Source organism: Sinocyclocheilus rhinocerous, unplaced genomic scaffold, assembly GCF_001515625.1.
Source record: "Sinocyclocheilus rhinocerous isolate Xijiao unplaced genomic scaffold, SAMN03320098_v1.1 scaffold1569, whole genome shotgun sequence".
NCBI classification, from domain to species: domain Eukaryota; kingdom Metazoa; phylum Chordata; class Actinopteri; order Cypriniformes; family Cyprinidae; genus Sinocyclocheilus; species Sinocyclocheilus rhinocerous.
This window is the reverse complement of record NW_015663506.1, coordinates 464314-480195: the sequence shown is the minus strand read 5'-3', so window position 1 is coordinate 480195 and position 15882 is coordinate 464314. Positions and strand designations below refer to the sequence as shown.

Genomic DNA, 15882 nt, shown 5'->3' with positions numbered 1-15882 from the left:
GTTTTTAGTCTTGTAAATGAGTGCAAGCAATTTAATCCAACTCATCCTAGAGCTGCGTCTGACCCCTCTTCTAGTAACCTAAATCAGAAACATTGGTATTCAGCACCATGATTCAACGTCTCGGCTAGTGTTAGTGAGGTATGTGGGAGTTTTACAGGTGAAAACAACACAGATGCGTGTGTCAGCTTTGTGACACCTGGTGGAATACAGTCGAGCCTTATAATTGTTCTTAAGACCGATCGATGGGATCCATGAAACAGGGAAAAGAAAGAGCTGTACTGGTCCCTCAGATATTGACCACTGTCTGTCAGAGAGAATGAGAGAGGGCTGAAGAGAGAGATAGAAGAAAGGCACACAGAAAATGTTTAGAATGAGACTAGGTCAATTGGCAGTCTAGTTTGTAACACTGCTGTTCACATCATTGAGCAAGCACCTCACATCTGAGAAAAACAGATTGAATCACAGACTGAGTCAACATGAAATGGCATTCTAACTAGGGATGCACCAATTTGACAAATTCTGGCTGATACTGATGATTTGATCATTACTTTGATTTTAAGGTTCATTTTGTTAATGTTGGTTATTGCATTGAGTATCATGTATTAGTTAATGCATAAGGTATCAACTAACTATGAGCAACATTATTTTACAGCATTTATTAATCTAGGTTAATGTTGGTTTATAAATATACTATTGTTCATTGTAATTTAATGTCCATTTATAATAGCATAAATGATCATTTAACTTGAAATGCTACAAATGTATTAGTATACACTACCAACCATGAATAAAACCATAAAATCTAAATGATAAGAGGAGAAATGAACATGCATAATTTAATATACAATATAGACAGATATCGATACATTAAATCTCATATTGAGCATGAAAAGAGGGCGTTAAATGGGAATCAAAATGAGAAGGATTTGTGATATCAGATGAAAATTAATGTTGTTTGAGGCAAGGCACGTTTGGGTAGAAACAAGACAAACATGTGGAATAATGTGCAGCAATCCTGGTAAGGAATGTGCCTTGAGAATATAAATAAATTTTGGCTTCATATTAAACGTGATTAAATGGAAGAATAATATTTTTCATGGCTGACCAACTAAACTAATAAACATTAAAGTGGTTGTGAACCAATTAAGCTGTTTTTCAGTTATATGTGCATTATAAATATATTGTACATCTAGTTGATGTGCTTTTGTGCACCAGATACCCTTTTCAGTGCAGTGTTTGTAATTATATGCATGCTGGCCTAACATGCAATACATTAGAGCAAAAGGACCCAGGTGTGGACAACACTACAGGAATGAAGGAAAACAACCATCCACCTGGGTCATTATGAACACGAGCAGTGACAGCTAATGAGAATGAATAAGGGAACGTGTCAGGTGTCTGGCTCTCTCAAAACACCCTTAATGTTCTGCCTCAGCAGGCGTCAGCCTCTATAATGAGAGCAGTTTGGCTATGAAAAATGGCAATCCATTTCAGTGGCCACGTCACGTAGACCACAGTCTGTTTCTCAATGTCTTTTTCGAGTGTTTTTGTTGTATGACATGCACTTTGCTGCTGTAACGGTACAGTGAAATTAAAGAGCTCGAAATCAATGTGTCTCCCAGACCCCCTTGCTAACATCGCAGGTGTGTGATTCTATAATTCATGATTTCATTATGCAAATATAAAGCTGCACATGATTGCCTCAGTCTTCTCATTAAAGATATGATATCTGTCCAAGGGATGCAAGTTCTAATAAACCTTTTAATAAACCTAAATGCATCAATTAGTTTGAACTATTGGTGAAGGAAATGAGAGGAATGAGTTGATGGGTTAGGGCTCTGCTGCATGATGATATACACTCTTAAAAATAAATGTGCTTAAAAGGTTCTTCACAGCGATGCCATAGAAGAACCATTTTTGGTTCAACAAAGAACCATTCAGTCATCTCTTCCTTACCTTTTTATAATCTGAAGAACCTTCTTTCGCCACAAAGAACCTTTTGTGAAACAGAAATGTTCTTCAGATGTTAAAGGTTTTTATGGGACCATTTAGACAAAAAGGTTCTTCTATGGCATCGTGAAGCACCTTTATTTTTAAGAGTGTACTATGCAACAGTATAAATGTGTGCTGATGTATCATGTATACCTTGGTCGATATTTTCCTGAAGCTGTCAGATGGAAAGGACTGCTTTACAATGTTTACAGGTCACAGCCATGTGGAAATATGGAGTAATGTCAAATACAGAGCATGACGTTCCCCAAGCAAGTCAAGATAAGGATTGAGTTGCTGTGTAAGGTGCTTTAAGTTTCTAGTTCTTTATTAATTGATTTAAATAGATAAGTGGAAGTGACTAACAAGAAAAATAACTGCTTTGGGGTTCTAGGTGGGAAAGATTCAATTGGTGAACCATATTGTTTATGACAGGGTAAGTTATCAACACGACTGAAATTGTTTAAAGTGTGGTCACGTTACCAAAATTTTTGTGAAATTTCAAGGGCAAAAACGATCTGTTGTTTCTCATCAACAGTGTAGCTGTCAGACTCTGTTCCGTGTTTTGTGTGTGTTGTGTTTTGCTCCCCATGGGTTCTATGCCCATATTTGGTCCTTCCCGTTCCTGTCCTTATCATTTGTTCCAGGTGTTCCCCGTTTAGTTCTATTGATCCCAGGTGTGTCTCGTCATCCCCTCATCATGTCATGTGTATATAAAGTGTTCCCTGTTCTTAGTTTGCCGTCCGGTATTGTATATGTCTACCTCCTCTGCTATGTGTGTTTTCCTGGTTCCCTGAATGTAATTAAAGTCTCCTTGTTGATGTACTCCTGGTCTCCTCGTTCCTCGCTCTGTGCTCCCTCACAGTAGCGAACGTGACAGTAGCAATGTATGAAGCACAGCTCTCACAGTAGTGAAGTTCTGTTGGTAAAATCTGAAGTCTTTCACCCTCATGAAAAAATTCCCAATCATGTAGATTCCTATTGAAATGACTGGATTTTGTCTGCGAAAATTTGCAGAACATGTCCACTCCTTTAGCCTTGAGAAGAAACAGAGTTTACGTTGGTTACTGCTTCTAGGCAACAATTAAATTTACTTTTTTTGATATAATCACAAATTTAGATTTATATACTGTTATTGTGATATATCGAATAAGTCATTTTATTTAAAATAAATAAATAAAACCTATATATTTTTAAAGATTTTGTTCATACCATCCACCTGTACCTTGGGGGTTAAGAAGGCGAAGAGACAAAAATAATTTTTAAAATGTGCCACTGGTGGGTTGCGAAAAGGCACCATCGACTGGAGGCTGCTCTGACGTCACGGGCATTGATCCTGAATATGAAACGAAGGCAGTGGGTGAGGAGACTCCCGACTGGAGCTGCTGCCGCTGCTGCTGGGCAGGAGAGACACGTTCAGCCTCGGTGCACAACAGAACGAGAAAGTGAGGGGGGGAAAAGGGGGAAAAAAGCAAAGCGGGACATGATAACAGATTTGCCAACTGGCATCCCTCAGTGCAAGGCTCAATAGGACTGACTCATTCTATCTCTCTCACTCAATCTGTCCATATTTCCCTTCCTCTCTCTCTTTTTGTCTTTCTCCCCTCCCTTCCCCCGAAACGGTGCAGGGTAGTGGTTTCTCTCCCTTTCTCGCTCTTGCTCGCTCTCTCTCTGCTTACCTCTCCACACACACAATCCTTTGCTTGCTGCTGCTGGTTGAGTTTATTATTCTGCGCTCTTATTGGTCAACTTTCAAGCGATGGTTTAAAGCCGGCTCTGATTATTTGCCTTTGGGAATCTTCAAGCACTGAGGAGGTGCCGTCTACTAGGTTCTTTTTTCTCAAACGGTTTTTGTTCTGGTGTTAGTTTGAGCGGCTGCCTAAACTGAAAGAACAACAGCGCAATATCTGCAGCGGAACAACTTTATAATACAGAATTGAGTTTTTAGGGAGTATGCTCAGAAAAATCAAGGTGTTGAGAGAGAAGTTTTGCTCTCAGAGAAATTTCAGCAAGTGAATTGCCAATCAGCCGGGTACGTTTCCTTTTTCAAGTGGCTTTTTCAGCAGTCCAAGCTGGATTCTGATCATGCTACCGATACGGTCAGGTCACCACCGGGTCTGAACGTGAATCCCCTGCTCCCAGAAAACGTCACTCCCACCTCGGTTAAACGCAACAAAAGACCAGGATTACTCCAAGCCATGAAGAAAATCTGGTCCAAGAAACGCTTTCAGGTGAGTCCTTGCATGCCTTATTATTCTTGCCTTGCATGAAGACTCATAACTGACTGGGAGTTTGAGTTGGACCCATATGTGTGGGTTTTTGTCATTCAGTGAGCTCTGTCTGAGGGAGGCTTGACCCAGTTCCCTCCTTTAGTGCTGTTAGCACTCATTCGCACTCCTCTGCCCCACCCTTTTCTTGTAAACAAACAGCACCCATCTGGCTAATTGCGTGAGGATGATTACAGCTGAATACGTGAATTTTCCCGGCTCATTAAACCCCATCTTATTCTGATGCATTCTGGGTTAAGCTAGGATTCCACAGAGACAAAGGTGACAGCACCTTGGGTGCTTTGCTGTCGCCTCTTAAGTGGTCCTTCTCAAGGGATAGGAAATTCAAGATTGTTTATCACAGCAAAGTTTCATTTTGAAACCTGCATTGGATATGGGACTCTTATTGTTAGATTTTGCACCACTATACAGAAGACATATGGCAAGTCAGCATGTAGGTTGTTTTCTTGTCCAAGTGCAATAAAACAGAAATGCTTGTAGCAGCAACCCATTTTTCCCTGATGCATATTTCTAGGGATCTGTAGGATCGTAAATTTGACGACCTCACGCTTTAGTGCATTAACAGGAAGATTTTTACATCAAGACCATCAGCTAAAATGATTACATTTGTAGTCTTTTTTTCACTACATTCAATACATACTGCAACCAAACAGCATCACATCAGCAGGCTATTATTGCACTCCAAAACTAGATGCCTGTTGAAATTCCACTGCCAAGACATTGCTGTGTGGTTGCTAAGGTGTTTTTAGTGGGTTGCTAGGGGGATACTTACTGGTCCAAGACAAAAAACAATCACAAGTTGCTCGATATTTTGGTTCAAACTCATGTTGTTCCAAAACCTGAATCCATTAATTCTTCTGTGGAACACAAAAGAAGATACATATATATATATATATATTTAATATATACAAAAAGACTATGCTGTATTGTGAATATAGCCATTTTTTTTTATCTCTTTATTTACATTTTCTTGAAACAACACACACAATGTCACAAAATAGCTACTATACAGGAAAAATACGACATCAAGCACCCTTAGCTGTAACACTGTAAATAACTTTGGAGCCAAAAACATTAAAGCTTTATATTAGAACATCCCCCCTCCCCCCCCTCCAAAAAAAGTGTAGAAGGTTACTTCAAGTGCTTTACAATCAGGAATGTTGTACATGAGCAACAGAGTGTTAATATACAATCTTTTATCCTGATGGACGGCAACAACAGCTATCCAAATAGTGTATATTCAGACAGTTTGATTAAAAGAGATGTAATCCAATATATTCAGTCTGCTTGTAAGAAGTCTTATTGGTTTCCAGATCTTGATGAAAATAGATAATTGATCTTTTAATATAAATCTCAGTTCTTCCAAATGTAACATATTTCCCAGTTCCCTTGCCCACATCTCAAAAGTAGGGACAGAATCTGCTTTCCACATCTGTAAGATCTGTTTTTTTTTGCAGGTAACATGCAGAGCGAAATGGCCTGTGTTTGATATTTACTACAAAAGGCATTTTCTGCACCTAAAAGTCCAATACAAGGCTTGTACTTCAGAAAGATTTTTAAATATACATTTCCAAAATGGCTGGATTTTACTACGACCGTAAAGAATGAATCAGGGTGCCTTCTAATGTTTTACACTTATTACAGAGTGGGGAAATCGTGGGATACATTTTATGAAGTTTTAATTTAGAATAATGAAGCCTATGAATTACCTTGAACTGAATCAAATTATGTCTAGCATTTACAGAACAAGCTCAATTTCTCAAGCACTCATCCCACATGTTTTCATGAATATTAAAACCCATTTCCTTGTTTTTGCACTAATTTTTTGTGAGTGTTATTGTCCACCTTTTCTACCAATAATGTGTAAAAATTTGACACCGTACCACTTGCAAAAAGGAAGATATTTTGATATGTTATTTTGCATACTTTATGCATGCATACATTGAAAGTCAAAGTGAGCGAATGTTCTTTATTTTTGTATTTTGTAGAAAAAGAAATGCATACTGATTTAGAACAACATTAGGGTGTGTAGATGATAAAATTAATTTATTTTTGGTCAAATTATCCCTTTAAATGGCAAATTGTAATATTATGGCTTGGCAAACACCACTAATGACACTAATGACGATTTCTCTGTAAACAGACTGTCTGGTCAAAATGCAAACCATCCCCTCTGTGGATGGTACATAAAGTGAAATTAACAATCTGCACACCACCACTTTGCCATTGGCTGTAAATGCATGAGAGTGTCCTTCTTTTGACAATATGTCATTGTGACATTTTACAGGTGAGAGCAGGACAAGCTCTTCCCTCTTCCTCTCAGGCTGAATCCTTGTGAAGATGAAAGGAAAAGTAGGTGTGAAGGAAAGGAGAGGGGGATGGGTGAAAGAAAAAGATAATTGGATTTTAGTCGGCAGACGGAGACAGGCGGGTGGATGGGGCTGAGATTTAGCTTTGAGACCAGACGGATACCGAACAGGAGTCATAGTTTCAGATGTAGGTTAAATGGTAGTTTCATTTTCTATCCTGTCATTTGAATAATATGTAATTATTTCATCCCTCCATTTGATGTGTTTTAGGGAGACAGCATATCCCTTTGCTGCTACTATAGGTAACTAGATTCACATTTCCTAACTGATATACCAGTGCTTGCAAGGCAGCAAAAGAAGATGGTAGATTTAGTTTTTTGTAAATGAGACCGCATCAGTGCTGTTGTTATCACACTCAGCACACATCTTGTTTGCTGTTAGCTGTGTCCAAAACCTGAAAAGTCTTGTTTTGCAGCCAGTATTCTGCAGTATGAAGAGGTGTCTCAAAACAGTCTTTTCATAATCTTGTTTACCAAGAGTTTTTTTCATAGAATCATAGATGACTCCTTTACTACCTGGGATGGTGAGAAGAATACTAATTTATCAACTTATGATTCAACTTCTACTGAGAAATAAAACTTTAGTCACTTCAATATTGGCTTGGATTTCTCTAAAGCCCATTTGAATTTGTTCTAGACCATTAAACATGACATTATGGTTTGCCTGTCTGAAATCAGTTTCCTTAAAAGGTGCCTTCATACAAAAATGCTGTCTGTAAATTAACTGACTGAAGAGACAGCAAGGCAGTTGCATTTTGTTTCAAATGCAGCCATCATCTTTGTGCAGTGACTATAAATTATTAAATATATCCAAGAAAGAAAAGATTAATCATAATTTAGTATACAAATGTGAGAAATAAGACCAATTGCTGAGTTATTTTCCTGAACACTTTAATCTTGAAAATTGAGTCTTAAATTCTAATTGAAAGTGAAAATTCTGCACAGCAAGGCACAGTTAATCTCACATTTCCTAAAGAGCTCTCTTAAAATGCACTGCACAATGTAAAACATACATTGGAAGAAAACGTGTGCTAAAATTATACCTTTTGTCTGACAAGGGTAGTACCCTCAAACCTATAAATATTTGCCTGATTTACTCCTAAATACTACTTCAATACTAAATACTACCTTAAAACTTCACTTAAGCTACTAATCTGCATTTTTATGGGTAGATAAAGCACAAATGTGTCCCATTGATGGTGCTGCTTCAGTGAGAAACTAAGGGTACAATTTTTCTGACCTTGTAAACTGCAACCAATTGACCATCAATGTAAAACCTCCAATTAACATTAAGCGTTTAGAACGAACCTTTAGCCAGAATGATGTTTGAGTAATATCAATATAGTGACCACCATATACCAGTGTAGAGGGGCCCGTGAATTACGTGAGCTCCCACTGTTTTTTCTAAACCTGCCCTGCTGACTCACAAGCATTAATGAACGCAATAGGTAGCTGAGAGAGATGTGTTCCTTAAGGTGTGAAGTGATTCACTTGCTGCATTGGCAGGAGTAATGAAAAGTTAGACCGGGTGAGACTGAAATAGCCCACTCGCTCAGGGCTGAAAGAGTGGAGTTAGAGCAGAAGGCAGATACCATAACCCAGATTAAATAGTGCCTGGCAGCATTTGTCAGACTTCAGTCTGAGCCTAACTTGTCAACATATAAATTACCTGTTTTACCAAGAAGGTAAAAATGATGCATCAAAACGTCCAGATCTGTTGCCTAGAGTTGTTTGATTCATCCAGTATGAATGCCTGTGGTGTGGGCTGACAAGAAAAATAATTTGAGCTCTCCAAGGTGCTGACCAACGGGGCTCAGAAGTTTTTGTCTGAAGAATTAGAGTGGCTAGAAAAAGACAACAAAAGCAGCTTTGTTTCATGCAGCTGATGTTGTTTTGGTGCCAGCTAATGACTGCATCATATTTTTAAAACATTTTATAGCCCTTTTTTAAAACTATTGAGCTGCCTACTCAGAAAGTTTCAAAAGAGTTTGGCGTTAGCATATTGCTAAGCTAATGATACACACAAATATTAGGTCAAATGTTCAATTTTAATGGATTTAAGTATTTTATTATGAATATTATTCAGTATTGAATGAAATTTTTGACATAATTAGCATTTTTCACCAATATATTTTTTATTTTTAAATTGAGCTTATTTGAATGCATTCTGGGATAGATTTAACTGTTTTTGTCCAAATTGTTCTGTTCTGAATTAAATGTAAATGTTATTTTTGACATTTCTTCTGATTTGCCCATAATGCAAACATTATTGTTTTAATTGATCTTATAATGCATTTGAATTGTGAGGCATTGTAATTGCCTTCATAATGAAGGATGCATGCAATTTTGGCCAAAAAAGCTATCTTAGAAAGCAGGATCATTATGGGATATCTAGAACACCCTAACAACCATCCAGAAGACCTCAGCAACCACTTAAATCACTAAAATATTTCAGATCTTAGTAATCAAATAGCAATGAACTGGGGGAAGAACACAACCCAGCATTACATGTGCAATCACAATTTCTTTAGAAAATGTGCAAATTTAGCTCTAAATATTAATCAAGCTGATTAGCAATATTCATTTTGTTTTACCAACTAGATATATTATAAACCTGTTAGAGATATGGATATTCCATTTCATTTTATCTTTGTTACCATATAGCTATGGACAAAGAGGACTCGATTTAATTTTTGTAATTGGATTAGACTATCATAAAAAATAATTAGTTGTGGAGCCCTGTGTCTTTTTTTTGGTAGCCGTTCTTGATGTTGTCATACAACGTAGACACTGAATGTCAAACGACGAGTGCTTGAGTCCGTGTTTACTTCTGATTGACCCAGTAAGATGAGCGTCTTCACAGCACAGATGGTTGGCTGAAGATCCTCCCTCGGTGGCCTGCTCACAATCAAAGGAGCGAGTGTGCATTTGGCAGGTCATTTTGGATAAGTGTCAGTTTGGGAAATGTAATTGAAGCTTCAAGGGCCCTCTGTTGCTAGCAGCTTTCAGATTTATCATGGGACGAGGAACCAAAGCTCAAACATTATGTCAACCTCCAAGTCTGCTCTCGGTTCATTTACCATTTAAAGTATAGATTGGGTAATTGATTGTTATGTGGATTCATTGATTTTGTTGTAATTAGTGGTGTTTGAAAAAGCAAGCATCCCTATTATTATTGATCATATAGGGATAGCAGTTGAGAATAAATGGTTTTATGGTGAATTGTTAGTTTTCAAAGGGATTGGATGCATAATATTTGTCTAGTGGACATTAAATTGGAGGGTAAAACACTTTTTCAAATTTAGTTTTTGTAAAAAAAAATAAATCAAGTTGAATTATTATTGCTTATGTAAGGCATATACTAATGTTACATAAAGTGGGAAATGTACACTTTCTTTAACACAGTTTCTGCCAAGACACACATGTAAATAAATGCTAATGTTGCTTGTAACAACTCAAGTGTGCGTAGGCTTTGTCAATAGCCATCTTTATGTGTGGACTGACCATAAAATGCATTTGTGGTGGCTGTGCTGTTAGTTTTGAGTTTTGACTAAACAAGGCAACAGAAGAATTCATATCTTTTGCATAATGCATAGCACTTGTGCGGTGAAGTGGAACTAGCCTTTTCGTCCATTAAGATGCCAAACATGGAGGCTAATGACAAATTAACCGGCATCACATGCACATGAATCCTTCTTCGCCTATGAATTATTCAGATGTTTTAATGCCCTGTAAATGTTTTCTTTACAACAAGCAGAAAGAGCTGAGCTTAAGCAAATGAATTTAAATGGCCGACTTGTAATTCCTCTAAAAGTTCATCCACCTTTATTTGCCTTTCCCCTTCACCAGCCCTGCAAACCTCCAGGCACAAGTCTCTGAAACGGATGGCCGCCGTCCTTAGCTAATGCTGTTAGGGAGCAGATTCACAGAAGAAGGGTTTGAAATTACTGGTGCCTCAGCCATTAGGATTTCATTTCTCCCTGTAACTAATGGATTGGGAGTGTCAGACAGCCGCTGCCTTATGCATCCTCGCTGTTGCTTCAGTTTACATTCATCCATTGTGAAAACTGAACACAGGTGGAAAGGAAGCAGTACTGGGAAGCTGAGAATCGCATTTCCCACTGAACAAGATGAATTTGTTTAGAAATGGACAAAGAAATTACATGCCTTACAGTATGTTGCTTGAAAACTGGGAATAACAGCTTGTAACAGAATAAGATCAACCATTCCGTAGTCCATTTATGCTGTACTGGAAGCTTTCATACTTGTCATTTAGCAGATGCATTTAATCTAAGGTGACATGTGGGTACACCAACGCAGGGACTGGCAAAAGAAGCTAGCTCAATTTTTTTAGCCTCTCAGTGACCAAATGCCCTACATAAGATTTAAAATCTAGGTTAGCAGAGCAGAGACGGACATGTTTTTTTTAAGACAGACAAGTGGCACAAGCACTCATTCTCATTTCAAAAGCGCTCTTGTTAATCTGCTTTGGGGAGATCTGCTGATCTACTGTTTGAAATGCTTGTTTGTCTTGCTCATTTGAAGTCATAATCATACATTTTGAAGCATTCTCTGCAACTAATAACATACCTCTTCTCTCTTTCTCTTTCCAGAAAACCGGACACTCTAACCGAACTTTTGGGCGGTTCACTCATGGTGTGTTTGGCTTTATAGATAACAGGTTATTACAAGAGAGATTTTACGATAACTCTTCAGTCTGTCAGTCATCTAATGTCTAGTCTTTGTTTAAAATCGAGGATGCTTTGGTTTTTCCCTTTGCAATTTGAAAGCGAATGCTGCTGATCTTGCAATATACATTTGCTAGCAGTCATGGGAAAAATGCTAAATTGAAGAATCAAAGTCACGAGAGTGAGTTTGAATTGAACTGGCGACCACAGGAAGTTAAACTGGAAATTTAATTGTAATGACACGAAGAGGACTTTACTGAATTTGAAGACTTTCAACCAGTGTTTAGTATTATTTATATCGTTTCAGAATATTTATGAATATTTTAAATCAGCTTTTATTTTTATATTTTCAGTTTTCAAGTGAATTCAGTTGTAGTATTTTTGTGCTTTATTAGTTTAATTAATTAGTTTAATTTCTATTTAGCTTTACTTATATTTAGGTTTTAGTAGTTTGTACTTCAGTAATTAGTACTTTTTGTCATTTTTTTATTTTAGCTTTATAAATAATAACACTGATTTCAACATAGGTAATGCATTCTGGGGAATTAAGGTGTTACACCCTGGCCCACAAAAGTTAATTTATTAAATATTTTTTATGGATGGCATATCAAAAATGTATCATATATAAATGTATAAATACATTTATCAAACTTCAAAGCTTTTAAAACGTTTTTTTTCCCCCCCAGTATCTTTGAACACGACTTTGGAAAGCTTAAAATATGAATTGCATTTTTCCATCGTGTTTGTTACCTCAATTCAAAATAACTTTTGCTGAGTTAAGTTGTTTATGTTTTGTTTTCTGTGTTTAGTTAGCTCCTTGATATCACGCCCAGACTTCTTGTTTCAGTATGAAATATGTTATCAGCCAACACAAGGCAGAAAACTGCTCATCTTTAATTATGTTCAGTAGTGCCATATGCAACTTGCCAACTTCCAAAATGTGTTTCTAACTTTGAAGTATCAAACAAATGTGTGCCAAAACAAAGTCTAAGCCTCTGTAGCATCTGGAGATTGATGATAAATCATTAAGATTTAGGATTTCCATCACTTGATATTCCGAGGCAAGCCCAAAAAGTCATCTAATATCCCTCTGAATATGTTATTGTAATCAATCTCTGAATCAAGGCCCTCCATAACCTCATCAGAGACACCTAGAGGGCTTACATCAGACGAAGTGTTCAGTTCAGACAAATATGATCTAAATTGTGTGCCCTAAATTGTGCATAAAGTACCTCCGCTGCTGCACTGCTCCCATTACCTCTGAGAAGCGTTTATTATAAATGACTGGTAATGGGGATATCATTCATATTCATGTCTGATAATTATAAAATAATTTAGCCTGCCTTATATCAATCTGCACACTCTGAAATACATCTCCTTAATGCAGCATCTATGTAATGCATCCTCAGTTTTAAGTACTGACTGTGCATCTTTTTTATGAATTGTTAGTGTTGTTGAATTGTGTTGCTATTGTGATTTGTAATAAACCATTGTGTTTTTGATTATTATTTCCTCTATTATTTAAGATGTCAGTCAGTGTCAGTGTTGTGTCTGTGTGCTTGGGTTTGAGAAGTCATGCTAGACAGATTGTCTGGAATTGTCTGTCTGCTCGCTCTGATAAAGAGGAGCCTAACAATGAATCAATTCACTTTATGTACAAAGGCACTATAATCTCGGCATCAATAATGCAAAAAGCTTAGCAGTGCTTAGCATTGAAGCAATTTATACGAACTGCTGACACTTTTGCACTGATGTGATGAGATTTTAGATGTGGATCCCTATAAAAGCTCTTTAAATTGAAACTATGCCTTAAATAATTAATTAGACAGGCAGAATTAATGTGGATTACTCTCTTTGTTACATTCTCCATTGACGATTTTCATTCATGGGAATTCACATTAGTTCCTTTTTATTAGATATGAACCTCATGGATTAAAATGCTGTTTCTGATAATCATTAATAGTTAGAAATACACAGCAGATTATTTACCGCAGTAACTAAATTAGCCTTGATCTCAAAAGGATGATAATTTCATTAAAATTAACTGGCTTAATATATTATACTATACACGAATGATTGAAAAATATACATTTAAAAGCTCAATCCTTATCTCGTCTGAGATGAGAAATATTTGATTGATTAACAATATTCAGGAATTTGCTGCTCCTTTTACAAATTTGTACTGGCAGAACGGAGCCCACAGGGCTTTTGATGTGCAAATAAAAAGAGATCCTGCTTAATTAAAAATTAAATTAAATTTCATTTAATGTGCAGAGACTTTATCTTTAACTAACTAAGCCTTTAAGCAAGTCATTTTGCATTTTGATTGGCCTGTTTGACCATCCTTACCAGCTCTTACCATTGTTTGCCCAACGGAAGTTCGGGAATATATTCGTCTAAACAAAGCAAAAGCAGATGGCAGTGATGTTGTGCACCAAGTGCTAGTCAACCAGGACCAGTAAACTGTGCAAATGTGTCCATTCAGCAGTTTGTTGCTGTGTTATCTGTTTTCTGGGATGGGATTCGTCTCTATAGTAACGGTGATGTCTTGTCTGCTTCTCTCCTCTGCCACTATGGAAGCGAAGTTTTCCGCTCCTGTCGGAAGCAAAGTTATGGTAATGTTTGTTTTCATCTTTGGGCTCACTGCAGTGGTTCATCCTCTCTTTCCCCACCAAACACCATTTTTATTTATTAATTTCACCTATCACTATGTGGCAACCCAAATCCTGCTTTGTGATACACTTTTCTTCAAGAAAGGAAAAATTGTTTACTCAAAAAGTCATAGTATGATTTTATTTTCTTTTGATATCTTTGATATTTGATAGTTTGATATCTGCTATCATTACAGGTGTTTTTTTGTTTTTTTTTTACTTAATGTCGTATTTCTTTGTGTTAGACTCTGAGACTACAGAAGACGAAGCCGCTGAGCCACAAATACCCCTGGAAGCTAAAGAAGGAGCCAGAGGTTTTCAGGATGAGGCAGGTAAATGACACTTTTAAAATTAGAACTACTATGTCAACCTTTTTTTAAAAACAGTCCTATGTCTTAAAATGTATTTTATAGTAGAGCTTGTTAATATTTACATTATAACAGAGACACAACCGTTTGAAAGTTTGGAGTCAGTAAGATTTTATTATTTTATATAGTAACTAATACTTCTATTTAAAAAAAATATATACATACAGTATGTTTGAACTTTCTATTCATCAAAAAATCCTGAAAAAATATATCACGCTTACCACAACACAGTATTAAGCAGCACAACTGTTTTCAACATTGATAATAAGAAGAAATGTTTCTTATGCATCATATTAGCATATTAGAATGCTTTCTGAAGGATGTTGTTAGACTGAAGAGTAACTGGACTGGAGTAATTGCTGCTGAAAAATAAACTAAAATAAATTACGTTATTTTTAATTATAATAATTTTTAACTTTATTACGTCTTTTTCTCATTTTTTGATCAAATAAATGCAGCCTTGGTGAGCATCTTCTTTCAAAAACATTATAAATTACCAACCCTAAACCTTTGAATGGTAATTTATTTATAAACCCATCAGCCATTAAAGGAATAGTTTCCCCCAATAAAATGAAAATGCTGTCAAACAGAATCAGAAAAACTTTACTGGCCAAGTGTGCTCACACACACAAGGTTTTTTACTGGTTTACAGGAACTCTGAGCACTTAAGTATATTAAATACAAGATACATTGCAAGAATAAACATCTAGAATGAGTAAACAGAAACATTAACAGGTGTGTGCACTGTGCAGTGCAGTGTGTTTCAACTGTGTAAATATATATCACGTAATGTTCTTTTTTTATTGCATAATGCCCAATATAATATATTAGTAAAAGTAATGGACTGTACAGTAGTGGTTGTTAACAGTTATAGATGGATATGGGAACTTCTTATTCCTGAATGTTCGGGTGCCCAGTGGTCTGTACTGAAGTACAAAAACATCATGTCCTGTGTGTGTGGGTTTTATGGTTTAGTTTTCTTGCCCTTTTCCTCTCTCTGGAGGTGTATAGGTTCTGGAAGGAGGGCTGGTTGCGCACATGTCATTACAAAGCCATAGGCTGTTAGCCAAAGGACAATCTTTTCCATACAATGGCAGTTATAGCAACCATGGCCATACAGCTTCATAAACAACATTAGAAAGAAAAAAAAACAAAGTAAATAGCCCTTACAACTTATTTGCTATATTCCGAGTTTGCTGTAGCCATACGATGTTTTCTGATTTGTTCCCCTTTCATTGATAATCTCCCCCTCCACTGAAGCTCTGAAATCTCATTTGCATTTGCATTCAGATTTAAAAATGGCACGTTGACCAAACAGAACATTGTTTCTCATCTGTGAACATGACGAGCCAGTGAACATGACCTTTTCAGTGAATAATGAGCTACATTTCAGTCTGATCCTCACACAAAGCTATCGTATTGCTTACAAAGACTTGGAATCTAGTGCATGAGTCAGATGGACTATGTTCCTTTGTGGTTTTTATTTGTTTATTTTTGCTTATTTTGGAGTTTAACAGGGCCTAAATTTCG

The 15882-nt window shown here is 36.7% G+C and overlaps 1 protein-coding gene across 1 annotated transcript in view; it reads left to right on the top strand.

The window, feature by feature from the left end:
• Window positions 1–15882, top strand: part of LOC107728905 (striated muscle preferentially expressed protein kinase-like) — an 82812-nt gene that overhangs the window by 20030 nt on the left and 46900 nt on the right. The window contains exon 2 of the mRNA XM_016539220.1: window positions 14230–14316. Within this exon, the coding sequence (XP_016394706.1) occupies window positions 14230–14316 (87 nt within the window). The remainder of the gene's footprint in view (window positions 1–14229; window positions 14317–15882) is intronic.